Source organism: Peromyscus californicus, unplaced genomic scaffold, assembly GCF_007827085.1.
Source record: "Peromyscus californicus insignis strain IS unplaced genomic scaffold, ASM782708v3 Scaffold_10__1_contigs__length_136768540, whole genome shotgun sequence".
Classification (NCBI taxonomy): domain Eukaryota; kingdom Metazoa; phylum Chordata; class Mammalia; order Rodentia; family Cricetidae; genus Peromyscus; species Peromyscus californicus.
The window spans coordinates 67,246,422-67,273,464 of record NW_026294391.1 but is presented as its reverse complement, the minus strand read 5'-3'; the positions used below and the strand labels follow the sequence as shown (position 1 = coordinate 67,273,464).

At 36.9% G+C, this 27,043-nt stretch overlaps 1 protein-coding gene across 1 annotated transcript; it reads left to right on the top strand.

Annotated features, from left to right (window-relative positions):
- Positions 1-7,056: 7,056 nt before the first annotated feature.
- Satl1 (spermidine/spermine N1-acetyl transferase like 1) lies at positions 7,057-25,826 on the top strand. Its single transcript, XM_052748583.1, has 8 exons — positions 7,057-7,114; positions 7,190-8,975; positions 9,087-9,435; positions 15,448-15,499; positions 20,008-20,088; positions 20,477-20,578; positions 21,769-21,809; positions 22,601-25,826. Exons 1-8 carry the CDS (start codon positions 7,057-7,059, stop codon positions 22,769-22,771), a joined length of 2,640 nt encoding a protein of 879 aa, XP_052604543.1. The 3' UTR covers positions 22,772-25,826.
- The last annotated feature ends 1,217 nt before the right edge of the window (positions 25,827-27,043 follow it).

The window sequence follows — 27,043 nt, the reverse complement described above, 5'->3', positions numbered from 1 at the left end:
AACTCCCAAGAAATTCAGTTTTCTCCTCTGTTTGGTTCTGCTGGCCTGTCTCCTCTCTCCTAGAACTGTTATTGCTATCCCAACCTGACCCTTACCCCAGGTACCCTCATTTGTTTGGTTAGAGTTACCCCAAGACATTTTATGCTATTTGTGGCTATTGTCAAAGGTGACGTTTCTCTGATTTCTTTCTCAGCCTTTTCATCATTTGTATATAGGAGGGCTACTGATTTTTTTTAGTTAATCTTGTATCCAGCTACATCACTAAAGGTGTTTATCATCTGTGGGAGTTTCCTGGTAGAATTTTTGGGGTTGCTTATGTACTCTATACTATATCATCTGCAAATAGCAATACTTTGGCTTCTTTTCCAGTTCATATCCCCTTGATCTCCTGCTGTGGGATGTTCTGTATGGCAAATGTGTTGCTGATTAGTCATTAAATAAAACACTGATTGGCCATTGGCTAGGCAGGAAGTGTAGGCGGGACAAGGAGGAGAATAAAGCTGGGAAGTGGAAGGCTGAGTCAGAGAGACACTGCCAGCTGCCACGATGAGAAACAGCATGTGAAGATGCCGGTAAGCCACGAGCCATGTGGCAAGGTATAGATTTATGGAAATGGATTAATTTAAGCTGTAAGAACAGTTAGCAAGAAGCCTGCCACGGCCATACAGTTTGAAACCAATATAAGTCTCTGTGTTTACTTGGTCGGGTTTGAGAGGCTGTGGGACTGGCAGGTGAGAGAGATTTGTTCTGACTGTGGGCCAGGCAGGAAAACTTAAGCTACAAATGGCGTCCAACGTGGTGGCAAGAGTTTCCACCTAAAAACTGAGAACAAGGATTCTAAAACGGAGCTAAAAACAGTTCCTAATTGTCTCTCTCAAATGAGCGGCAGCTGCTGGTTTGAGCTACTGGTGGGTTCCTTGCATGCGAGCTCAACCTGCCATATGGCGGGAGTGGGGCCTTTGCAAGTGGCACTTTGAGCTGCGTGGTGGATTTAGCCTTTGCTGGTGCAGAGCAAAAGGGGAGGTTTCTGAACTACACGCTGTTTGGATAAAAGCATAGACCCACATAGCTCCCAGAGCTGGTGGTAAACGTAGCCATGTTGGGAAGCTGAGGTGGGTGGAGCCAGCAGCCACAGCTGCTGCAGTTTAAGGCAATAGATTCACAATAAGACAGATTCAGATGTAATAGTTTACAATGTGTGTAAAAGATACGTAGGCTTGAAAGAGACAAAAAAGATGATATATAGAGTTATAGAACCAAATACATAGTTTTAAAAAATAAAGTCTTTAAAGAGACAGTAAAGGTAGTATAAAAAATAAGCCACGTAAAAATGGATATTACACAGAGAATCTGGATTGTGTTTTCTTTGGGATTTTTAACTGCAGAAAAACATTTGATTGTAAAAGCTGTTGAGTTATGCCAAAATGTATATTTTAAAGGTACCTTGACTTCAAAATTTGAATATAAGGATATGTTACTTTGGAAAGGAGACTCTGCTTTTGTTTCCACAGAAAGCCAGAGGCTATGGATTTGTTCCAGATTAAGATACATCAGGTTTGACCAGCCAAGACCCCCTGAAAGGTCTCCGATGACACCATGGCCCAGATCATCCAACATCCAGAATGGTTTCAAGGCATCTGGCTCAGACGATACAGCCTCATGGACTATTCCATAATCCTAAAATTTTCTTTGTTTCCCCATAAGATACAGCGCCCCTCTCCAGCAGGAAGTAGTAAGAGAAGCTATGCCCAAATTCCCAAATTATATGTAATTTTACTTTGTTAAGGTTAAAACCTTCCTTTTTGAAAAAAAAAGGGGGGAAGTGCTGTGGGATGTTCTGTATGGCAAATGTGTTGCTGATTAGTCATTAAATAAAACACTGATTGGCCATTGGCTAGGCAGGAAGTGTAGGCGGGACAAGGAGAATAAAGCTGGGAAGTGGAAGGCTGAGTCAGAGAGACACTGCCAGCCGCCACAATGAGAAACAGCATGTGAAGATGCCGGTAAGCCACGAGCCATGTGGCAAGGTATAGATTTATGGAAATGGATTAATTTAAGCTGTAAGAACAGTTAGCAAGAAGCCTGCCACGGCCATACAGTTTGAAACCAATATAAGTCTCTGTGTTTACTTGGTCGGGTTTGAGAGGCTGTGGGACTGGCAGGTGAGAGAGATTTGTTCTGACTGTGGGCCAGGCAGGAAAACTTAAGCTACAATCTCCTTTTCTTGTCTTACTGCTCTAGCTAGAATTTCGAGTACTATATTCAATAGATATGGAGAGAGTGGACAGCCTTGTCTTGTTCCTGATTTTAGTGGAACCATTTTGAGTTTCTTTCCATTTAGTTTGATGTTGGTTATTGGCTTGTTGTATATTGCCTTTATTATGTTGAAGTATGTTCCTTGTATCCTCGATCTCTCCAAGACCTTTATCATGAAGGGGTGTTGGATTTTGTCGAAGGCCTTTTCAGCATCTAATGAGATGTTCATGTGTTTTTTTTTTCCTTTCTGTTTGTTTATATGGTGGATTATATTGGCAGATATTCATATGTTGAACCATCCCTGCATCTCTGGGTTGAAGCCTACTTGATGATGGTGGATGATCTTTTTGATGTGTTTTTGGATTTGGTTTGCCAGTATTTTATTGAGTATTTTTGCATCATGTTGCAATTGGTCTGTAATTCTTTTTCTTAGTTGCATCTTTGTGTGGTTTGGATATCAGCTTCATAAAAAGAGTTTGGCAATGTTCCTTCCATTTCTATTGTGTGGAACAATTTGAGGGGTATTGGTATTAGCTCTCCTTTGGAATTCTGGTATAATTCTGCACTGAAACCATCTGGTCCTGGGCTTTTTTTTTTTTGGTTGGGAGATTTTTATTGACTGTTTCTATTTCCTTAGGGGTTATAGGTCTATTTAAATTGTTTATCTGGTCTTGATTTAATTTTGGTATGTGGTAGCTATCCAGAAATGTTCCTTCTTTTTCTATTTTGTGGAATAATTTGAGAACTAGTGGCATTGATTCTTCTTTGAAGGTCTGGTAGATTTCTGAACTGAAACTGTTAGGTACTAGGCTGATTTTTGTTGGAAGACTCAATTACTGCTTCTATTTCACTTGGGGCTGTGGAGATGTTTGAGTTGCTTCACTGATCATGATTTAACTGGGTAAGTCATACATATCAAGAAATTTAACCATTTATTTTATATTTTACAGTTTGGTGGGATATAAATTTTTAAAGTATGCCCTCATGATTCTCTGGATTTCCTTTGTGTCTGTTGTGAAGTCCTCCTTTTCACCTCTAATTTTATTAATTTGGAAATTCTCTTTTCACCTTTTAGTTAATTTAAGTCTTTATCAGTCTTAATTGATTTTCTCAAAGAACCGACTCTTCATTTTTATTCTTTGTATTGGTTTGTTGTTGTTGGTAGTGGTGGATGTTTGTTTCTATTTTATTGATTTCAGCTCTGTGTTTGGTTCTTTCTTTCTGTCTGCTCTTTTGGGTGTGATTTCATCCTGTTCTAGAGCTCTCATACATGCCACTAGGTAACTAATATGAGATCCTTCATTTTTATGTAGTCACTTAGAGCTATGAAATTGCCTCTTAGAACTGCCTTCATTTTGTCCTATAGGTCTGGAGATCTTGTATTTTCCTTTTTATTAAATTCTAACTACTTTTTAATTTCTAACTTAATTTTCTGACTTGAACCATCTTTCATTCAGTGATGAGTTATTCAGTTTACATGAGTTTGTAAACTTTCTGTAGGTTCCATTGTTGTTGACATCTAGTTAATCTATGGTGGTAAGTTAGGATGTAGTGTGTTGTTTCAATTTTCTTATATCTTTTGAGACTTGCTTTGTGTTCAAGTATGTAGTAAGTTTTGGAGAATTTTCCATGAGCTGCTGAGAAAAAAAGTATATTCTCTTATGTTTGGGTGAAATATTCTGTAAATATCTGCTAGATTTATGATATCATTTAGGTCCAACATTTCTCTGTTCAGTTTTTGTCTGGATTTACTGGTCTGTTGGCAAGAGTAGGCTCAGGTATTGAAGTCACCCACTATCACTATGTTAAGGCCAATGTGTGATTTCAGCTGTAGTAGTTTTCTTTTATGAACTTATATGCCTGCACATTTGGTGCATAATTGTTTAGAATTGCAACATCCTCTGTGGGGGAACTGTTCCCACTTCTTAAAGGTTTCCTATGAGAAGGAGAGAGGAATAAGGAACTTGTAGATAGAATGATAGGCTTAGACAAGAAGAAGAAAGACAGAAACACAGGATAGCTTTGGGAGGACCTGGGTCAATACCCAACAGCCCAGAACTTTATTCAAAAGGGCTTTTTATAACAATGCCAAGGGTGAGGCAAAAGACCTCCCCCTTGCTAGTTACAGCCAAGTGCAGACCCTTCCAAACACCGGGTAGCCAGGCCCATGGTCCAATCATCTTCTTATACAGTCCTGCTAGGCAAAGCAAGCTCAGATCTCACTAGGAAACTTTTGTGGGCTCCCACAGTCCTCTTGGTGGATTTTTCCTTTGGTGAGTTTATAGTGTCATTCTTTGCATCTTTTAATTAGTTTTGGGTTAAAGTTTATTTTGTTGGATATTAACATAACTTCACCTACTTTATTCTTGGGTCATTTGCTTAGAATACATTTCTCCATCCTTTTACCTGAATATGTACCTATCCTTGATGGTAAGGTGTGTTTCTTGGATGTAACAGAAAGATTGATCCTGTTTTCTAATCCAGTCTGTTATTCTGTGTGTTTTTATTGGGGAATGGAGACCATTAATATTGAGAGTTATCGATGAGTAGTGCTACTTTATTCCTGTTATTTTGTTGTTATAGTATGTGTTTTTCCTCTTCTTTTGATTTATTGGTCTGGGATCATTTATTCTTTGTGTTATCTTGGGTGTGGTTAACCTCTTCAGATTGCGGTTTTCCTTCTAGTGCCTTCTGGATTTATAAATACATACTATTTAAATTTGGCTGTATCAAGGAAATTTTTTTCTTTCTCATCTCTTGTGATTGATAGTTTTGCTAGGCATAGTAGTATGGGCATCTGTGGTCTCTTAGATTTTTGTGAACATCTCTCCAGGCCCTTATGGCTTTTAAAGTATCCATTGAGAAATTGGGTGTTATTATAAGCTGTCTGCTTTTATCTATTACTTGGTCTATTTCCCTAGAAGATTTTATTCTTTCTTTGTTCTGTACAGTTAGTGGTTTGATTATTATGTGTTGTAAGACAGGTCCAGTCCATTTGGTATTTTGTATGTTTCTTATACCTTGTTAGGTACATCCTTCTTTAGGTTAGGGAAATTTTCTTCTATGATTTTGTTGAAAATATTTTCTGTGCCTTTGACCCTGGTTTCTTTTCCTTCCTCTATTGCTATAATTTGTATATTTGGTCTTTTCATAGTGTCCCAGATTTCCTGGATTTTTTGTGCCTGTGTATTTTTATACTCAACATTTTCTTTGAGTGAGGTATGCATTTCTTCTGCTTTCTTCAATGCCTGAAATTTTCTCTTTCATGTTTTGCACTCTGTTGGTGAAGCTTATCTCTGAGGTTTTTGTTTGACTTCCTAAATTTTTCATTTCAGTTTTACTTCAGATTGGGTTTTCTTTAGTGATTCTATTTCTATTATTGTATTTTGAACTGTTTCTTTATTTCATTCTGCTGATTGTGTTTTCACAGAGTTTACTAAGGCATTTATTCATATCCTCTTAAAGGTCCTTGAACATAGTCATAATTGATACTTTGAAATCCTTGCTTTGTGTTTCAGTTATATTGCATTTCTCAGGGTCTACTGTAGTAGGGTTACTGGATTCTGGTGGATACATATTATCTTGGGGTTAATATTTTTGTTTCTGTGATATTGTCTAGGAATCTAGAGTATGATTGAGGTGATTCTAGGTGTTGATATCTGGTATTGTCTTTGTTGGGTGGGGTATGCCATTACTTGGTTTCTTTTGCCCTCTCTGGATCTTAGGAAAGTGTGGTGGCTGTGTGTGGCTTGATAGAGAACACCTCTGCATGTTTGTGGGTGGTGAAGTGTAATAGAGATGGGCTCAGAGAAAAGTCTGAGAAGGACTGAAGGAAAGAACTAAGGAGATTCTGTTCCTACCAAGAATCAGAGTTCCTAGGGAGTTCAAGGTGTGATAGGAGTAGCTTCTTCAAGTAGGTTGCAGTAAAACAAAGAATAATCTTGAAAGACAGAGATAAAAGGCCAAGGGAATCCTGGGTCTGTATTCATAGTTGTAATCTCCAGTGAATGGAGATGAGGTAGGAGGTACTGTACCTGCAAGCAGATTGATACAAGGATCGGGTGAGGCTGGACAGATTGTAATGAAGGAAATGAAACAAAGTGAAATTCTCCTACCTGAGTCTAGGTCTGCTTTGGTTAGTGGAAATTGCAGGTAAAAAGTGTTTCTTGATATCCTTGGCTAACACAAAGGAATGGGAATGAGCTAGAAGTGGGTTGAGAGGGTCCACAGGAAGGTGTAAAGCTATGCCCACACCAAGGTTCAGCAAATTCCACAGAGAATGGAAATAGGGTGGGAGACACTTGCAAGCATACGGCTACAGTGCTGGGATGAGACTGGAGAGCCAGTCAGACAGCCGCTGCCCTGCCCTTACCTCACCACTTGCAAGAACAACACATAGGCACAGAGACACTGGCATTGTGACTTCGTCATTATGATGCATTCCAGTTTGGATTGGGGGAGGGGTAATGTGGTAACACTCTCCCAGGATCATTTTGTTCTTCCTCTTCAGGCCTGTTGGCAGGAAAAGACCAGATGGCAGGCTGAAATCCAATCAAGCTTGGGGTTGTGGTCTCTAGTGAAGCCAACTCCAGCAAATCAGAGGCTTCAATCACCCTCCTCAGGTAGTCACCTCTGTTTCCTATTCCCATCATGAAAAAGAACTATCTCCAAGCGTGAGTTTAGACAAACTGGAAACAGCTGACAACTTTTCACCACAGCATTGTTGTCCAAAGATCCTGTCTATCAAGACTCTTACAAGCCAGTCAGTTGGTCACCAACCCATCATCTGCCAAACAAGTCATGGACCAACCAGGCATAAAACAACCAGGCTTGAACCAACCAAATGTAACACAACCAGGTGCAAGTGAACCAGATATGAACTACCCAGACATAAGACAATCAGGCCCAGGCAAAACAGACATGAATCAAACAGTTATGAGCCCAGCAGGCAGAAGCCCATACAATATGAACCAACCAGGGCCCAGCCAACCAAACATCAACCAGCCAAGCATGAGCCAACAAGGCATGAACAAACCAGGTGTGACAAGATCAGGTGCAAGCCAAACAGATATGAACCAACCAGGCCCAAGCCAACCCAATATGAAACAACCAGAGCCAAGCATGGACCAGCCAGTCAAGAGCAAACCAGACATGAGCCAACAAGGTATGAGGCAGCCAGATCCAAGCCAACTGGATATAAAAAACCTAGGCAAAAGCCAACCAGACATGAATCAAGCAGGCATGAGCCAAACAAGCATACGGCAGCCAGGCCCACCTCCTCCCAACATGAAGCAAATGAACTCATGGCAATGGGGTCCAGGGTATCCAGGTAGGAGACCACCAGACATGTGGCAAATAGACCAAAGCAATCAGGGAATGAGACAATCAGACACAGTGCAACCAGGTCCAAGCTATGCAGGACAGAGACAACCAGATACATGGAAATCCAATCCAAGTTATCCAGGAATGAAACAAAGAGAATCACTGCAATGGGGGCCAAGCTCTGCAAGCTTCAGACAAACAGATGCAGGTCAATGGAGCCCAAGCCACTTAAACAAAAAATATTCAAATTCATGGCAAGCACACATAGATTTTTCAGCCATCAGACAATTAAACTTCAGACAACCAGATCCCACTGAACCAGGTATGAAACAATCTGACATATTGCCACCAGACCCTATTCAACCAGGTATGAGACTGAGAGTACCAAGCTCAGGGCAACCAGGCCCCAGACAACCATGTATGAGACAAAATGACATACAACAATTGGACCTTAACCAACAAGGCATGAAACAGTTGAACACATGGCAACCAGGCCTCTGCCCACAAAGCATGAGGCAATTAGGCACATGGCAACCAGACCCCAGCCTACTAGGCATGAAACAGTCAGGCACATGGCAACCAGACCCCAGCCTACTAGGCAAGAAACAGTCAGGCACATGGCAACCAGACCCCAGCCTATTAGGCAAGAAATTGTCAGACACCTCGCAACTGAGCCTCAACCAACTAGGCATAAGGCTGTCCAACACATGCCAACTAGGCCCTAGACCACCAGCTATGACACAATCAGACACAAAGCAACTTGGCCCCAGTCTATCAGGCATGAAAGATTTAGACACAGAGCAATCAAGCCCCAGCCAATCAAGCATGACAAAATATGACAGATGTCAATCAGGCCCCAGCCAATCAGGCATGAAAGAGCTAGACAGATGGCAACCAGGCACCAGTCAACCAGGCAGGATAGAGTTGAACACACAGCAATCCAGCACCATCCAACCAGGCATTAAACAGTTGGATTCATGGCAAAGGGGTCCCAACTACCCAGGCAGGATAGAATCAGAAAAATGGCAAATAGGCCCCAGCCCCCTAGGTATGAGACAATTGGATTCATGGCAACCAGGCCCAAGCCAATTGGGCATGAGATATTCAGACTCATGCCCATGGGGCCCAAGCCACTCAGGCATGAGACACTCAGATTTATGGCAACCAAGCCCCAGCCTAGGCACAAGACAATCAGATGCATGGCAAACATGCCCAAACCACCCAGGCATGAAACAATTGGATACATGGCAACAAAGTCCCAGAATCCCTGGTGTAAGACAATTATACACATGGAAGCCAAGCCCCAGTTGCTCAGGAACAAGACAATCAGAAAAATGGCAATTAGATCCCAGCAACCCAGACATGAGACAATCAAATGTTTGGGAACCAATGCCAAGGCAATCCAAGACAAGTACCAGTCAACAGGGTACATGCCAAGAAGGCCTGAAACAATCAGAGACAAGTCAACCAGAAACCATTCAATTAGGCACAAACCGATTAGCTACAAGCCAGCCAGAAACCACCCAACCAGGAACTAACCCATTAGATACAAACCAAATAGACACCACCCAACTAAGCCACGGAGAAATGACACAATCAGATACATCAATGACAAGTCCAAGTCAACCAGAGATGAAAGCCAGCCCATCAGACATCACCAGCCAATCAGACTTAAGTCAAGCAGGCACAAGTCAACCAGGTAAAAGTCAATTAGAGCCAAGTGAATCAAGCATGAGTGATTTTGATACAAATCAACAAGGAATTATTCAATTACCCACGAGAAAAACAAGTACTGTTCCTTTCTACATAAGACCTGCTGAGCCTCAGGACTGCCCAGATATCCTGCAATTGATAAAAGTAAGCCTGTATTTCCTTATTCCTTAGAAATTATTTCAGGGCTGAAAGAACAAAAGAAATACATAGTCTAGCTTTGAACCTAGGTCTATTAATTATGATTCATATACACAGTGTTTTGGAAATCACTAACCCTTTCTAATCTTCATTTTCCATATAAAACAAGATTATAGCAATTACTACACCAAGAAATTGTTGTAATATATATATGAGATGTGGACTAGGGAATATAGCTCCATTGGTAAAGCATATCCAGAGGTCTGTTCACAGATACATCCCATGAGTCTAACCAACTGAGTGAAAGTTTTCTTACACACACATTTATTTTAATGCCTTTCCTAGAAACCATACCAGTACAGTAAAGGTGACAATGTAATAACTATAGTTACCATGATCGAATTTTCCTGTACTGACGGCAGTCATTCATGTGATACAGATGTGTATTTAGGAGTTCTCTTTGAGATTTATGTTCTTTAACATATTTCTATTTTCCCAATACTTGATCATTTTCAAATTTAGAAAAACACTCTTTGCTAAAGAATTTATTAGTTTTCCATCAAAATTCCTTAGCTAATAGACATCATTATGACGCCTTGTGTAGCTATACACTAGCATCATTATAGCAGAGTATAACCTTTTTCTCTGCTTAATCTTAAAACTTCTAATGTTTTTGGTGTTAAAATGTTTTGCAGATACATACCAGACTATGTAGCTGGAGAATTTTTCTCCAGCTCCCACCGCCAAGTCCTGCCAGTCCCGGAGCCCACTTATAAAATAAACACACAGACTCTTACATTATTTAAACTGCTTGGCCATTAGCTCAGGCCTATCATTGTCTAGCTCTCACTGTTATATTCAGCCCATTTCTATTAATCTTTACTTTGCCACATGGCTCGTGGCTTACCGGTACTTTACATCTTCCTTGTCTTGGCGGTGGCTCCAGCCGGTCTCTCTTTCCTTCCTCCTTCTTCAATTCTCCTCTCTCCTTGTCCCGCCTATACTTCTTGCCTGGTCATTGGCCAATCAGTGCTTTATTTATATAGAGCGATATCCACAGCACTTCCCCTTTTTTTCTTTTTCAAAAAGGAAGGTTTTAACTTCAACATAGTAATATTACATATAACAAAATAATTATCGAGTAAGAATTATAGTTACAATATAAAAGAAGATATCTATCTTATATTTGTGAGTTTAAAGTTTTATATCTAACTTATCTTTTATCATAACTAAGGAAAATTGTAAGTATCTTTAACCACATCAAAGACCTCAGAAGGATATAATACTACCTGAGAAATGGGAGAAGGATGCAAACAACTTTCGGGAGTCTTGTAGGGTAGACAGAGACAGCTGACAGCCTGGACAGTCATTCAAAGTTCTCTTGTAAAGTTGGGGCATCAGTCTTCAGCCCTCAGGCCTAGAGTCTCTCATTCACTTTTTTTTTGTGTCCTGTAGAATGTCTTGCAGTTTTCTCTGTAAATCAGGAACCTGATGGACCATTTTGTTAAGCAAAGTTTATTGGTTACCTTTCTATGGGTCCTGTATGTCAAGTTGATCAAGAAGTCCAGGCAAGAACAGTTTCTTGTCCAAATGGCTATTTTTGTCAAGGTGAAGATAAACTCCATATGGAGTGTCTTTGATGCCCATACTCTTCTCTGAAGTAAATTGGTGCTGTCAGGAGCAGACATGTCTCACTGTCCAGAAAGTCTAAATTTTTAAAACATTTTAAATGCCATATTCTGTAGGTCTTTGAAGTGTTTGAAGACTACCTATCTATCTGAAATATATCTATGTATACCTAGAAGACTTAACTAACATGGCTACAAATATGATTATCATAGATGACTAATTATTAATCTATTTTTTAATTATCCATTACAATTTTTAATGAGTTACATAAACATAATACCTCACATAAGAATAGAAATATATATACAGTATAACAAAATTAAGTTTAAATTTGTATCAATAAACTAAAATCTATAGCAATGTAAAACATTTTAAACAAGTTGTTACTCTTTAAAGTAGGTTCATTAATCTACCCTTTTATCCTATCATATCTAAACTATCCCCCTTTTTTTTAGTTCGTACATTTTATACAGATGCCAACAAACAAGGAAAGGCAGGTTACAAATCAGAAAATTTAAGTAAAGTGGTTCAAAGTCCTTATAATTCAGTTCAAAAATCAGAATTGTATGCTATTCTGTTGGTATTAATGGATTTTTCAGAACCTCTCAACATAGTAACTGACTCTCAGTATGCTGAAAGAGTAGTATTACATATTGAGACTGCAGAATTTATCCCTGATGCTTCAGAATTAACTTCACTATTTATTCAATTACAAGATACAATCAGGAAAAGGAGTCATCCTTTATATATAACTCACATTCAATCCCATACTGGTCTGCCAGGCCCTCTAGCACAAGGCAATGATGAGATTGATAAGTTATTGATAGGAAATGTGCTGGAGGCCTCAGAATTTCATAAAAAACACCTTGTCAATAGTAAAGGTTTAAAAAAGGATTTTTCCATAACCTGGCAACAAGCCAAAGAAATAGTAAAGAAATGTCCTACTTGTTCCTTCTACAATCAAACACCATTACCAGCAGGATGTAACCCAAAGGGTACTCAAAGGAATGAAATCTGGCAGATGGACGTGTTTCACTTTGAAGAATTTGGAAAATTAAAATATGTACACCATACCATCGATACTTATTCAGGATTTCAAATATTTTAAAGTTTGTATACATATATTTATATTATAAATCCATAATATACCAGTATTAAATAAAGTAGGTGAAGCAAAGCAGCTAGTTTCTCAAAAGTAATTCAGCAAAATCAACACTGCGACCAGAGTTTTTATTACATAATTTGAAAATGACTAGTATATTCACTGAACATTTGATCTGTTCGGGTCTAAACAAACAGTTAAGATGTAAGCAACTTGTTATTGCTGTGAGTTAGGCTATGAGTTTACTCCACAATTCCTTGGTCACAATATAGTGTGTTTTAAGATATATGTGTTCATATATATATATACATGACCATTATAATACATAAGAATTAGATGGTTACATTATTCCTAATACTAGGAATAATGTTTTTGAAGTGTCAAAGAGAGTAACACTGCTTTCTTCAATTAATGGCCCTTTTATTGTGGTTCCAGGATTTTCTTTTCTTTGAGACCTCTACTTACCTTTTTTTCTCCTCTTAAGGAACAAACTTAGGGGTTTTTTTTCTTGATTTTCTATAGCAAAACAAATAATGCCTCTCCACTATAAAAAAATCTGACAATATATACTATAATTTAACATTCTGAATCATGAACCTATAGTATTTCAAATCAAAGATACTTTAAAAGAAAGCACACATTACTTAAGATTACATATTTCAAATAACTATACCTCAGTCCAAATTTAGATTGTATAGCTATCAGAATCTTCAATCCTGGTAATAATTCTATGGTTTTAATTTTCTGTGAAACACTGAAAAGTTAAACAAAATTTTGTCATGTTCAGAAATATTTAAGACTGGTTTTAAAAATTAACAGTTTGGTGTTTTTTGTATTGTTCTGTTTTGTTACGTTGTGTTTTGTTTTGAGACAACTGTAACCCTCACTGTCCTGGAACTTACTATGTAGACAAGGCTGGCCTTGAACTCATAGAGATCCACCTGTCTCTGCCTCGCAAGTACTGAGATTAAAGGGGTCTATCCCTATGCTTGGTGTTAAAGTATAATTTTCAAAACAGACCTTATAGTAGAGCTTAAATTTTCATTTTTTGTATATGCATTTGCTTGAAACCAACTACTGCACAAGATAAACAACCAATTGGAAACTTTTATTTTTATCTGATAAACTAATTTGGAATTATTTACACTAAATGAGGTTTTAAAAAATGGTCTCCTTTGCAGATATCAAAATAGCAATCATTTGATCTAAATTGCCAAAATATCCAAAATAATAGTGAAAATTATTAATGTGAATTTATGTGAAATATATGTTTATTAGAGCTCTTATACATATAGTATAGTTATCACAAAATTGAAAATGTTGCAAAAATATGGTTATTCCTGAACTGATACTTTTCCTGCTGTATTCTAACTGACCAAGACCATATGAAGAACACATCTTTATAAATTAGTGCTAATTGATATGGAGACTGATTAGGATGTTACTAATGAAGCTATATGCTTATGTCTGGATTTTTTGAAAAACAGTCATTTTGTCTTAATGTTTCTAGTGCTGTGATGAAACACCATGACCAAAGGCAACCTGTGGAGGAAAGGGTTTATTTGGCTTACACTTCAGCATTGCTGTTCATCACTGAAGGAAGTCAGGACAGGAACTCAAACAGGGCATGAACCTGAAGGCAGGAGCTGATGCAAAGGCCATGGAGGAGTGCTGCCTACTGGCTTGCTCCTCATGGCTTCCTCAGCCTATTTTCTTATAGAACCCAGGACCACCAGCCCAGGGATGGTACCACCACAATGGTTTGCTTCCTCTCCCACTGATCACTAAATGAGAAAATGCTCTACAGGCTTATATGTGATGGCTTAAATATGTACAGGCTTAAAATGCCTAGAGCCTGATTTTATAGACGCATTGTTTCAGTTGAGGTTCTGTCCTCTCAAATGACTCTAATCTGTGCCAAATTGACAGAAAATGAGCCAGCACACATTTTGAAGAACTTAAATTTATTTCATTTACATAGATCAGTAAGATCTTATTGTGGGGTAAGAAATATTCTGTTGAATTCTTGTACTGTAATATGGGGAAATGTAATATCTTCACACTTTTTGTCAATGCAAAATAAAATTTAACTCTAGATTACCTGGAAAATAAAATAATGTAAATAAAAAATAATGTAAATAAAAAGTTTGAATACAAGAGAATATAACAAAATAATATTAGAAAAGTTTTAAATGTTTAATGTATAAGTACATATGTATTTTCATGTGACTGACACGACTGCATTTGACATTATAAATAGAAAGTTGATACATAAAAATTAAGATTTCATTGTTGTCCTTGTTCAGCTCATGTTTAGGCAGTTATTTTGGTGAGAATTTATGGGTGTAACCTTCGGACACTGCTAAGTGAGCAAGGAGTATATGGGAGGGTTCGGAGGGAGAAATGATGTGGTTACATTATAATCTCAAAAATAAATGAAAAAGGGTTTTCATAAAATTATCAGAACTAGCACAATGAAACTTTATGAAGAGTCCAAAAGTTTTCTAAAGTATATGTGAGAATGTGGTATTTGATATTAAGGGATATTTCAAATTACTGAATAAAAGAGGGGTCATTCAATTAATGGCACTGGGATGACAGAGTAGGTATGATGGTGGTGACATTCTACCTCAGTGTTTACACACGCAAAAATATACAAAGCAATTAGTAAGAACAGAAGAGGATTAAAAACCAGCATTTTGTACAATTGATAGCCTCAACTAAAAATAAAGAAAAGAAATGGACAAAGGAGAACAAGAGTGAATATTTTATAACTTTCCAAGTATGAAATAAGCATCACAAAAGAAAGAATTTGGATGGGCAAAAAATTAATAATAAAGGCCACAATTTTAAAATTCTAAAGTTATACTAGCAAAAGCCACCCCAGGCAAATACATGTCACAAATTTTTCTGTAAAGTCATAATAAATAAACATTGTGACTGTGACTACCCAGAAAAAAGTTTTCCTTTACTTTCCAGGCTCCTGCTGAATTCAAAGCTAGTAACCCAGAAAGTTAACCTTCACATAACTGAGATATGAATTCTATCATATGTCTATTGTCTCTCTATAAATCTATCTGCCTATCATCTAGCTACCAACTAGTTATCTACCTAATTTGTGTTGCATTGCTGTTTCAGATTTTAATTTCTAGATAACTGTGATCAAGTTTGACTTCTTTTTAACACATCACCTGTGTTATACCTGTGTATATAAATGTTAAATAAATATTTCAATGATTATAATATTTACTAAATCATCAGCTGAAAGGTTTTTTCTACTTTGACAGGAAATGGCTTCCTATGAAGGCATGCAAGAAAATGTGGCATTAACAGAACTGGGTAAGATGTTTTGTGGTAATTTTAGAGCAGGTAAAAACTGTGTGAATGCATGCACACAGAATAGATACTTAGGTATGCAGAAGCTTCTGTCCTTGTTACAAAACATGACCCCATTAATAACATTGAAATATACAAGACACAAATTCCTTAGCCTTTTCAATGTTCCACTATTTTTCATTTTTCCTCAAAGCATGAAATGGATACAGATGCAGTAGACTGCAAATGCATTTCAAAACAAAGAACAGGAGGTATGACTGGTCAAAAATGCTACTTAACATGTAATATGTTGGTAGGAGCTTTGAAAAAAAAGTTATTTTTATTACATTTGATAACCGAAATATTAATGGCTAATGTAGAAAATTATTATAAATTAGAACTTTTTTTACACAGTAATAAGAAGGCTAAAAGATGGTGAAACACCATGATTGGCAAAGACCAAATAAAGAGGGTCATTTATTTAACATTAGAAGAATCAAGTGAAGGATAGTCATTTAAAGTTGAATACTTAAGAATGAACATAATCTACTAAGAACCTTCTCTGTGGAGATTTTTTACCTGTTTTTATAGCGTGCCATTTTGTTGAACTTTAGCTTTTCCAATTTGTCTCTGACTTTTCCTTTGACTGTGCTTCGGTTGTCAGGTAGACCTAAGAAACCATTGCCACTTACAATATCTTACTAATTTCCTGCATTTTCTTCTCAGAGTTTTCTAATGTTACATCCACACTGCGATCTTCAATCTATTTCAAGCTATATTCTGAATATGATAAAAAAAATAAGGGTCCAACTTTGTTATTTTATATATGGAAATACAATTTTTACAAGATGATTTATTGGAAAGTCAGTCTTTTCCTCAATTAATGGTTTTGGTACCCTGATAACAAATTAGTTAACCATATTAGGTTTGTGAGTATTTATTTTAAGGTCCTGTTTCTGTTTGGTTGGTTTATATGTCAGGCCTCTTTCCAGTATCATACTGTTTTAATTATTATAACATTATAGTGAATCTCAAAATTAAGCAGTGTGTATCCTCCAACTTTATTCTTTTATTTTAAAGCTGTTTTGGATATTTAGAGTTCTTTGGAATCTGTATCAATTTAAGAAAACGGATAGTGGATGTGGTGCTTTGAGTGAGAATGGCTCCTAGTTTGTGGACTGTTTAAGATTAGGAAATGCAGTCTTGTTGGAGGAGGTATGTCACTGGGGATGGGCTTTGAGGTTTCAAAAGTCCATGCTAGACCCAGTGACTCTCTCTCCTCTGCCTGTTGCCTGTGGGTCAGAATGTAAAGCTACTGCTCCAGTGCCCAGTGCCATGCCTGTCTGCTTCCCACCATGATGATCATGGACTAATCTTCTAAACCCCCAATTAAATGCTTTCTTTTTAGAAGAGTTGACTTGGTCATGGTGTCTCTTCACAACAGTAAAACAGTAACTAAGACAGAAGTTGGTACCAGGGACTAGGGTATTGCTGGAACAGGCCTGATCTCATTGTTGTTTAGAATATGCAAGATTCTGGGACTTTGAACCAGAAAAGTAGTTGAACTTTTAAGTGGGACTTTGGTAGTTTGGATAAGACTGACCCATATACTCATATACTTAAATGCTTAGTCACCAGGGAGTGGCAATATTTGAAAGTGTTAGAAGGACTGGAGGAAGTGTGTCACAGGGAGTGGCCTTTGAGGATTCAAAAGCCCATGCCAAGAAGCCCAGTCTCTCTCTCCTCCTTCCTCCCTCCTACTCTCTTCCCCTCCCTCTTCCTTCTTACTCTCCATTCCCACCTCTCTCTCTCTCTCTCTCTCTCTCTCTCTCTCTCTCTCTCTCTCTCTCTCTCTCTCTCTCTGTCTCTGTCTGCCTGAGGATCAGGATGTACTGCTCAGCTACTGAGCCAGCACCATGTTCCCTACCATCCTGATAATGGATTAAACTTCTGAAACTATAAAGAAGCCTCAAATGAAGTTTTCTAAGTGTTGCCTTGGTCATGGTGCGTGGTGATATTTTGTTCTACCCTAATAAAATTTGCCTGAAGATCAGAGAACAGAACAAACCACTAGATTAAACATAGAGGCCAGGCAGTAGTGGCACACACCTTTAATCCCAGAACTTGGGAGTCACACCCCTTTAATCCCAGCACTAGGGAAGAAGTGAAATAGCTGAGCAGAGAAAGGTATATAAGGCATGAGGAGACAGAAACTAGAGCCTTTCAGCCAGAGGCCTTTTAGCTAGAGAGCCTTTTTGGCTGAGGAGCCCTTTCCAGCCGAAGCCCTTTCAGCAGAAGCCCTTTTTGGTTGAAGCTTTTTTGACCCCTTTCAGCTGAGGACTTGGAGACATTCAGTCAGACATTCATGGAGTTGTTGAGGTGAGACATGGCAGTGGCTTGTTCTTGCAGTTATACTATACCACACCACTAGTTTCAACAAAATTGCATCTTGATTATTTTTAAATGATTTGCAGCAATAATATTCATTTGCATTGATCAATTAACTGATTGTCATGCTAGGAACAGAACCTAGGGTCTCTCACATGCCAGCAAAGTGCTCCATCATTGATTCACATCCCAAGTCTTTTGATTTCCTTCTTCACTCATTGGTTGTTTAAAAGTGTGTTGTTTAATTTTCATATATTTTTGAATATAGAGATTTTTTTACCTATTGATTTTTAATTTCATGCCTTTGTGATTGGGAAATATACTTAGTATTATTTTAGTCTTTTAAATTTTATCAAGCCTTGACATGTAGACTGACATATGTCCGATCCTGCAGAAAGTTCCTTCCACACTTGACATGCACATTGTTTTATACATGTGTGTGTTGTATTGAATTTGAATGGTCTCTATGGGCTCATATGTTTGAATGCTTGTTTCCCAGTTGGTGGAACTATTTGGGAAGGATTATGAGTTATATACTTGTTGGAGGATCTGTACCGCTGGGAGCAAGGCTTGAGGTTTCAAAAGACTCATGCCATTCCCACTGTGTTGTGTCTGCCTCCTGCTTATGGATCAAGATATGAGCTCTCAGCTGTTTTTGCCACCAAGCTTTTGTTCTGCTATCATTGACTCTAACCCTCTGAAACTTTAAGCTAAATTAAATGCTTTCTTTATAAGTTGCTTTTGTCATGGTGTTTTAATAGAGCAGTAGAAAAGAAATAACATACAAGTTAAGATCAGTTGGTCTCTAATATTGTTCAGTAATCTATGACTTTATTTTCTATCTTGTTGTTATATACATTATTGAAAGTGTAATATTGAAGTCATACTATTAGTATATTGCTATGTCTTTCTCCCTTCATTTATATCAGCATTTGTCTCTTTTATTTCAGGGTAGTAATTTTTGTTATATACGTTTATAAATGCTCTATCTTCTTAGTGATTTGATATTTTTATAATTACACAATTCCACTCTCTCCTTCAATAATCTATAATTTTATAATAGTATAGCTACCCAAGCTTTCTTTTATTTATGTTTGCATGCTATCTTTTTCCATCATTTCATTTTCAGCCTAGTTGTGTCTTTGAATCCAGAGTGTGTCTCTTATATAAAAATGTAATTGAATTTTTTTTAACTATACTGGGATCTGGAAGATGGCTCTGTGAGTAAAGACCTAATAACTTGAGTTTGAGTCCTAGGACCTACATGGTGGAAGGAAAGAACTGACTCTTGCCAGTTGTCCTCTGACCACCCTCCCCACTACACACACTAAAGGTAAAAATGTAAAAAAAAAAAAGAGCATCCGTTACATTCATCATTATATTTTAATGAAGTAATCTTTTTATATTTAACTACTCAAAAGAGTCACTTCTGCCATTTTTATATCCTTTCTTTGTCCTTCATTTCCCTCATTAATAACTCACTAATAACTTCTTTTGCACTTTGTTGATTTTATTTAAACACTGTGTGTCTTATTATTGTAGGTTCTTTGTAGCAGAAATTAACAGACTATGTTGAAATTTTATTAAATTCTCTCTCTCATGTGTGTCTATTCTCATAGGAAGAGGAGAGAGTGAAAGAGAGTGAGAGAACAAGAGAGAGAGCAAGTGAGAGCAAGAGAGAGGGGGAGAGAGAGAATTCCCATAGAAACACAAAGCAGGAGTAGATCCATTTAATTTCCCAGAAGTCACTTCAGTCGGTGGAGGGTGGAATAATGACAATCAGTCTCCAAGCCTTCATCTCAACAATCAGCACAGCACATTAAGGACAAGACAGTTATTGATCAACCAGGCTTCAACAAACTATTCCAGAAACACAAGCTGTCACTTCTATAGACACCTGCTAGAAAACTCAAAGGGACATAGGCAGGTAGCTGACACCACACGCATGGCTACATTTAGTCCAAATGAACAGCAGATAATAGGCAGACTCTCTTTAAAGTTGTGAATGTTAAAATACTCACTTCAGATGGTTTTTACTAGCATAGCTGCTGTGCAGGGAGGAAGATGTGTTCCTACTGCTTCCTATCATGACATCTTTGTTTGCTTATAAACTTTGACATGTTGTATGTGGATTGATATTTCAGATTTATTCAGGGATGGTTTTGGAGACAATCCACTTTTCTACTGCCTGGTTGCAGAAGTACCTGCTCAACAAACAGAATCAGGTAAATGTTTCTTCTCCAGTTTAATCTATAATACATTTTTTATATCTGAAATCAGAGTTAACAGTTAATAAATACACATTGTGTAAATAGTAGTAAGCAGAGGAGTGCAATATGCAAATCCAGTGTACTTTTAAATAACTGTTATGTAACTCTGATTATAAAGTATTAAAAATTAGAAGAATGTGTCAAACTATATACTTTCTTTTAAAGGCTATAAGAAAAGTAAACTTTCTACATTGTAAATTTAAATTTATGTACTAATATTTTGTCCAACAACCACTTATTGCTTTAATAGTTAAAGCAGCAAACACTTTCATATTCTATTTGAAGACATATACCTTTTTATGATTTAAAGCATTAGCCTTTTTGTTCCCTCTCTTCTCCACAGGAGTAAAAACTATTGGATTTGCCATGTACTACTACACATACAACCCATGGATTGGCAAACTGCTTCACCTAGAGGATTTTTACATCATTGAAGGTTACCAAGGTAACACTACAATCAATAGTATTTGCAAACATCTAAAAGTTTCTAAGTTATATTTTAATGTAAAGACTACAGATAAGCCTTCCTATGCATATGATTTTTAAGTTATTCAGATAGCTCATTTCCAATTCTTGAGCCTGATCAGGATCCTAGTACAGTGAAGACTCAACTACAAGTTAGAAAATCTTTCAATAGTATTTATCAACACACTCAAGTAAGCTATTGAGTGTGTTGATAAATACTACTATTTTTATCTGTAAAATAATTTTATATTTTAGGTTTGTTTTTAATAGGCATAGTTAAGAAATATACCCTGTTCTATGAAAACAGTGAAGGCCACCATGGTGACAAACACCTTTTATTCCAGTATTTGGGATGCAGAGGCAGGTGTATCTCTGCGAATTCAAGTTCCAGGCCACCCAACAATAGATGTTGAATCCCTTTCTCAAGAAAAAGAAAGAACACAAAGACAGAGACTCATTTATTCATCATGAATTTTTAAGATAAAACTAATCTCTTTTGTATTACCATTGTTGTCATGCTACAATAAGATAAAAAATGATTTAAAGTGTTCATGAGTTCGGTTTCAACATGATATATATATATATATATATATATATATATATATATATATATATATATATATATATATATATATATATCATTATATGTTGCTAGAGTTTTCCTGCCTGGCCCACAGTCAGGACAAATCTCTCTCACCCGCCAGTCCCAAGCCGCTCAAACCCGATCAAGTAAACACAGAGACTTATGTTGGTTACAAACTGTATGGCCGTGGCAGGCTTCTTGTTAACTGTTCTTACAGCTTAAATTAATCCATTTCTATTAATCTATACCTTGCCACGTGGCTTGCGGCTTACCGGTACTTTACATCTTCCTTATCCTGATGGCAGCTGGTAGTGTCTCTCCGCCTCAGCCTTCCACTTCCCAGCTCTATTTTCCTCCTTGTCCCGCCACGGGCCAATCAGTGATTTATTTATTGACCAATCAGCAACACATTTGACATACAGACCATCCCACAGCAATTATATATTATTATTATTATTATTATTATTATATAGTAGAATATATGGCAACCTTAAAGAGTTTGATCTTTTATTGATTTAAAATTAAAATAGACTACTTAAGTGAAAAATTTCAATGTACAGCCTTATTTGACAATGTTTATTTAATAGGTCTAGGTATTGGGGCTGCTATGCTGAAGAAGCTAAGTCAGGTATGTGTTATAGTTAGTACTGATAGTCTACATATTATCCTTTTCTTCATCAAGTGTTGTTTAACAAGGCATAGATTCGGTAACTAATCTTACTGATTAAATATAACACCAGGACTTGCTCAGTTGGTAAAGTGCTTGCCTTGAAAACATGACAATTTGAATCCAATCCCCAGAATCCACATAAAAAGCCAGGAGTAGTGGTACATACTTTTATGCCAGTAGTGGCAAGGTGACAGGTAGAGACTGTTGGATCTCTTGTGCTCACCGGCCACCACACTAACCTACTTAGTGAAATTTCAGGCCAGTTAGAGACTTTGTCTCAAACAAAAAGTGGAAAGCACCTGAGGGATAACAACTGAAGTTGCCTTCTGATCACCACATGCATGCACACACATGCATCCCAAACCCATATGAACACGTGCATTCACATACACAAAACATTTTTGCAACATGCATTTCAAATATTTATTAAAGTGGATTTTCAAGTTGAAAGCTCAGAGAGATTCTATGTTATATTTAATTAAATTTTATTCCTATATATTGTACAAACATACTATATGTGTTTTTTTACTATCAAGAATAAGCAAACATGAGAGTAGAAAGTAATTTTATTCATAAAATAGACCCACAATATGACCTGCAATAATATAAAAGATTCTTTTAGTCGAAAAATAGCTATAGTATTTTGCATTATTATATACATATAGTATTATATATAGGAGACCTTCAGTAAATAGTGAATGACTATACTGTCAAATAAGGACAATATTTACTTGTTTGTTTTTAAACAGATAGCCATCAACACCCAATGCAGTGCCATGCAGTTCCTTGTTGTCGTTTGGAATCAGGATTCCGTTGCGTACTACACTCGCCTAGGGGCTATGGACCTTTCCTGTGAGGAAGGCTGGCATTTGTTCAGATTTAACATGGAAGATCTCCTGGAACTTGCAGAGGAAACATGAAAAAAGCCTGGTAACAACTCATCCCAACATAGGCCTCAACATTTGAATGTCACCATAAAAACATCACTTTGACATCAAATGTTGTAAAATAAAGCAAGTGAGCACAATATTCTTGTAGATACTTGACTTTGAAACAGATTTTTCAAGATACAGTCAATTCTTCATTATCCAAACTAAACAGTAATGGCTAGTAAAAGTTCTAACAATCTAATTGATTGCATCATTGAAAAACCACTCACACTGGGCTTAGAGTTTTTAGTAACTATATTTCATCAAATGTACAATGGTGGTATTTTCACATTTTAACCTAATTGAAATTAAGGTAAGCACAATGCTCAAATGCCATTTTCTTAAGGATTTGCTTTATACATGATGAAGTATGGGTATATTTAAATAGAAATAGGTAGGTATAAGGTTTAAAATTCATTTCCTACAGTGATGCTAAGTTCTGAAGACCTTACTTGTGAAAAATGAGTGATTCCTTATCTTGGGCATTCAGTACCATTGCCACTTTGCTACTGTTCCATAACTACATTCCATCCCTAAACATCTAGAGCTCTTTGGCTGTACTTTGAGAAGATACCACATTCAACACTGCTATTTGTATATGTTTCCATCCTTCCTGGTACAGTTGCTTTATAGAGTTGCAATTATTTTGGAATTATGTAACTATATAGTACCATCATAAAAAGGTGAGTTCCCAATATACACCAGCCATACCCACAAAGGATATTTGTCTGTGAGAAAATACTTATATAAAAAATTGTGTATTTTATAATATTTATAAATACCAAGGACAAGGGGTTGTATTGAATTCACAAATCCTATTTGGAGGACTGAAAAAGGTGACGGTAAAATTATACTTGAAGATTGGGTAGGACATGAGAAGGTAAAGTGAAACAAGACAAAGGGGCATACTGAGAGGAAACAGCACAGGCATTGAAGAGGCAGAAAGAGCAAACATGATCATTAAGCAAGTGGAATATCATAAATGTACATTTGAAGGAAGGTGTATAAGAAGGAAGATTAGAAGATATAAAATAGTAATAAGTTTCGATTTGATTCTATAGGCAATGGTGTGCTACTGAAGTTTTCATTAACACACCTACTTAATAGTTGTCAAAAGATGACTGTCACAAAATTAAAGATGAGCTATAAAATCAGGTAATATACACATAAATCAAACTCATCCATTTCTAATCTTTGACATGTTGCCTTTCTTGCAACAAGAAAAAAAATCATTTTCTACCTTCTTTGAGTGAATACTGTAGCTATATAGGTTCTGGTTTAGATATACACAGAAATCTTCTGATTAAAAGGACTCAGGTGTACTCTTTGCATACTGTACACCTGTCCCTATGTCTTCCCACTTTGGATATGTAACATGTTCCCTGCTGGTAGTACAGTCATCTTGTGACTCTGAAATGTGCTAAGACCAGTGTGGAAAGTCTAGGTCTTGATGTCACCAAGGAAACATTGTATTATACCTATGCTACCTTGTTTCTGGTTTTAAATACATTACTTGTTTAAGCTCTTTCCCTGGTTCACATGCAAGCAAAAGACATTGTGAAGAGAGAGGAAGGTTGATGGTGTGCAGATTAGCCAGTACATTATTGTGATCTCAGGAGAGTGATGATGAAATATAATAAGAAAATGATAGGATTAGAATGAGGAAGGTAGACATTTAGTTTTAGACACAATGACACTGAAATATATTTGAAATGTTGAATCAATATAAATATTCATTAGAAATATAGGTTGGTCTATAATACTAGAGAAAGACTGAGACTATAATATGAATAATAACTTACAAATGGTTTCTGTAGCCAGAAGGTGGTTGAATAAAAATGAAAGCATAAGAGAATGAGGAAAGATCACAAAGAATGGAAACTGGGAAGTCTCAGTCTTTAAGAGATTTAAAGCAATAGAAACATGAGGAGTAACAAGAAATTCAGAGTAAGGAAAAGTAAGTTTCAAGGAGGGAATGGTGAACAGTGATTAATGATCTAAGAATTCAAGTAGGTAAAGAAGCCGGAATGGTCCAAGTTCAAGAAAAGTTAAAAGACAGGAAGCTAGACGGGGAATTGATTACCCTTTTTATGTAAAAACTAAAGCTTTGATAATAAAAGTAAAATTGAAATGACAGCATAAAACTAGTTGGGTATCTGCCATTGTCTTTGAAAACCTAGTGTATCAAAGCAGCTCTAATTCTCAGTGAGTTCTCAGATGCTCATCAAGTATCTTGGTTCTAATTTTATTTTAGTGTGCTTCATTCTTGAAATAGTTGTTCACAAATGGAGCTGATCCCAAAGAGCAATGGCATGAATGGTGCTAAAAGTGAAGGACTCTGAGTCTAGCAAAATGGGACCTATAAATCTACTAAAGAGAAATGACCTTTTTAAGTTCAGTGTCAAATTTCAGCTCCATGCTTTCCATTTGAAAATTGTCAGGGAACAATTATGTTGACTAAAACTGGAGTTGCAAATATACAAATTTTTCAGAAATTTTAAAATCTTTTTTCACATTCTTGTATCAAATTAAAAAAAACAAGGTTACATAATTTTTGGAGCTCTGGGAATTATGTTTAGCCAACATGACAACATGACATAATTTCACTTTCATTTGGAACACTGTTATAATTTGACAAATTGTCCTGATAAGTTGATTTTTACCCTGAAAATACATATTTATATCACTTCAGTAAGTTAAATACCTGAAACTGGTAAGTCTGTAAACTAGTTTTCATCATCCAGTTCTGGCACAAATTTTCTATGTGATCCCATAAAGGACCTGATAATGCTTCACAAATCATTTTTTTTAAACATTTGGCCTCAAACCACCTTATTTCTGAAAGTAAATAATACCACCATGTCAAAATCAACATTTTAAAGGAATTCCCCTCAACTGGTGATAATTTAATCCTTTGGGTCTTATGAAATTAGGATTTAAAAAAGTGATGCACAGACTGAGCAAGTTGTATTTATATATTTAGGAACACACACACACACACACACACACACACACACACACACACACACACACAGACACAGACACATACAAGCATAACAACAACTAATGAAAAAAGAAGCCATAACTTGAAAGAGAACAAGGAATGATATATGGGATTTTCAGGGAGGAAGGGGGGGGATTATGAAATTAGAATTTCAAGATTGCTTTAAACAATTAAAATACACATTTTTTAAGATTTTACTTTTCTCTGCTTTTAATTTTTTTGAAACTATAATGTAATTATATCAGTCCCCCTTCCCTTTACTCCCTCAAGATTCCCCCATATACCACTTCTTGAGCTTTTTCAAATTTATGGCCTCTTTTTAAATTAATTGTTCTTACATACACATATACATACATATTCCTAAGTACATAAGGACAACCTGCTCAGTCTGTACAGTGTAACTTGTGTTTTCAAGGTTGACCCTTCGCTATTGGATAACCTACTGGTGTGCTCTTCCCCGAGGAAGATTATTTCTCCTGCTCTCATCATCCTTCATTGCCTGTAGTTCTTTGGGTTGGGTTGATGCCTCCTGGGCTTTTCCCTACCCAGTTTGCCATGTCTATTGTTGTTGTCCTTGTTCCATACATCTATACAATGTATTCTCACTACATCCATCCACCACTATTTCCTCCAACTCTCCTTTATGCTCTCCCTCCTAACTCAATCTCCCTCCTAAGTTCACATCATATTATTTTTGTTATTAATACCTGAGTCTAATTGATGCTGCTTATATGCAAATGGGTATAGGCCATCCAATGGGGCATGAACAACCTACCAAGGGTCATATCGCCAAGAGAAAGTGATGCTCCCTCTATTAGCAGCAATCAGTGGATCATAGCTCCTTGGATGGGGGTAGGACCTCAACATAGAGGGGTGATAGGGGGGAGCAGGTCTCCTATCTATGCTGGAATTTTGACTGGCTTGATCTTATACATGATACTATACATTTTTAATACTTAAAAACTTTCATGAATGTACATGTATGTGTATACATTAATGTGTGAGTGTGGGCACATCTATGCTACAAGTAAATTTGTAGTGAACAAAAATTGTTTGAGACATTTCCTGTTCTTCTCTATTGCATACATCAGGCTAGCTATGCCACAAACTTCTGGGGTCCTCATATCTCCACATCCTGTGGTGATATACTGTGTATCCAATAAAGCTTACCTGGGGATCAGAGGACAGAGCCAGTCACTAGATTAGACATAGAGGTCAGGCAATGGTGACACACACCTTTAATCCTATCACTTGAGAGG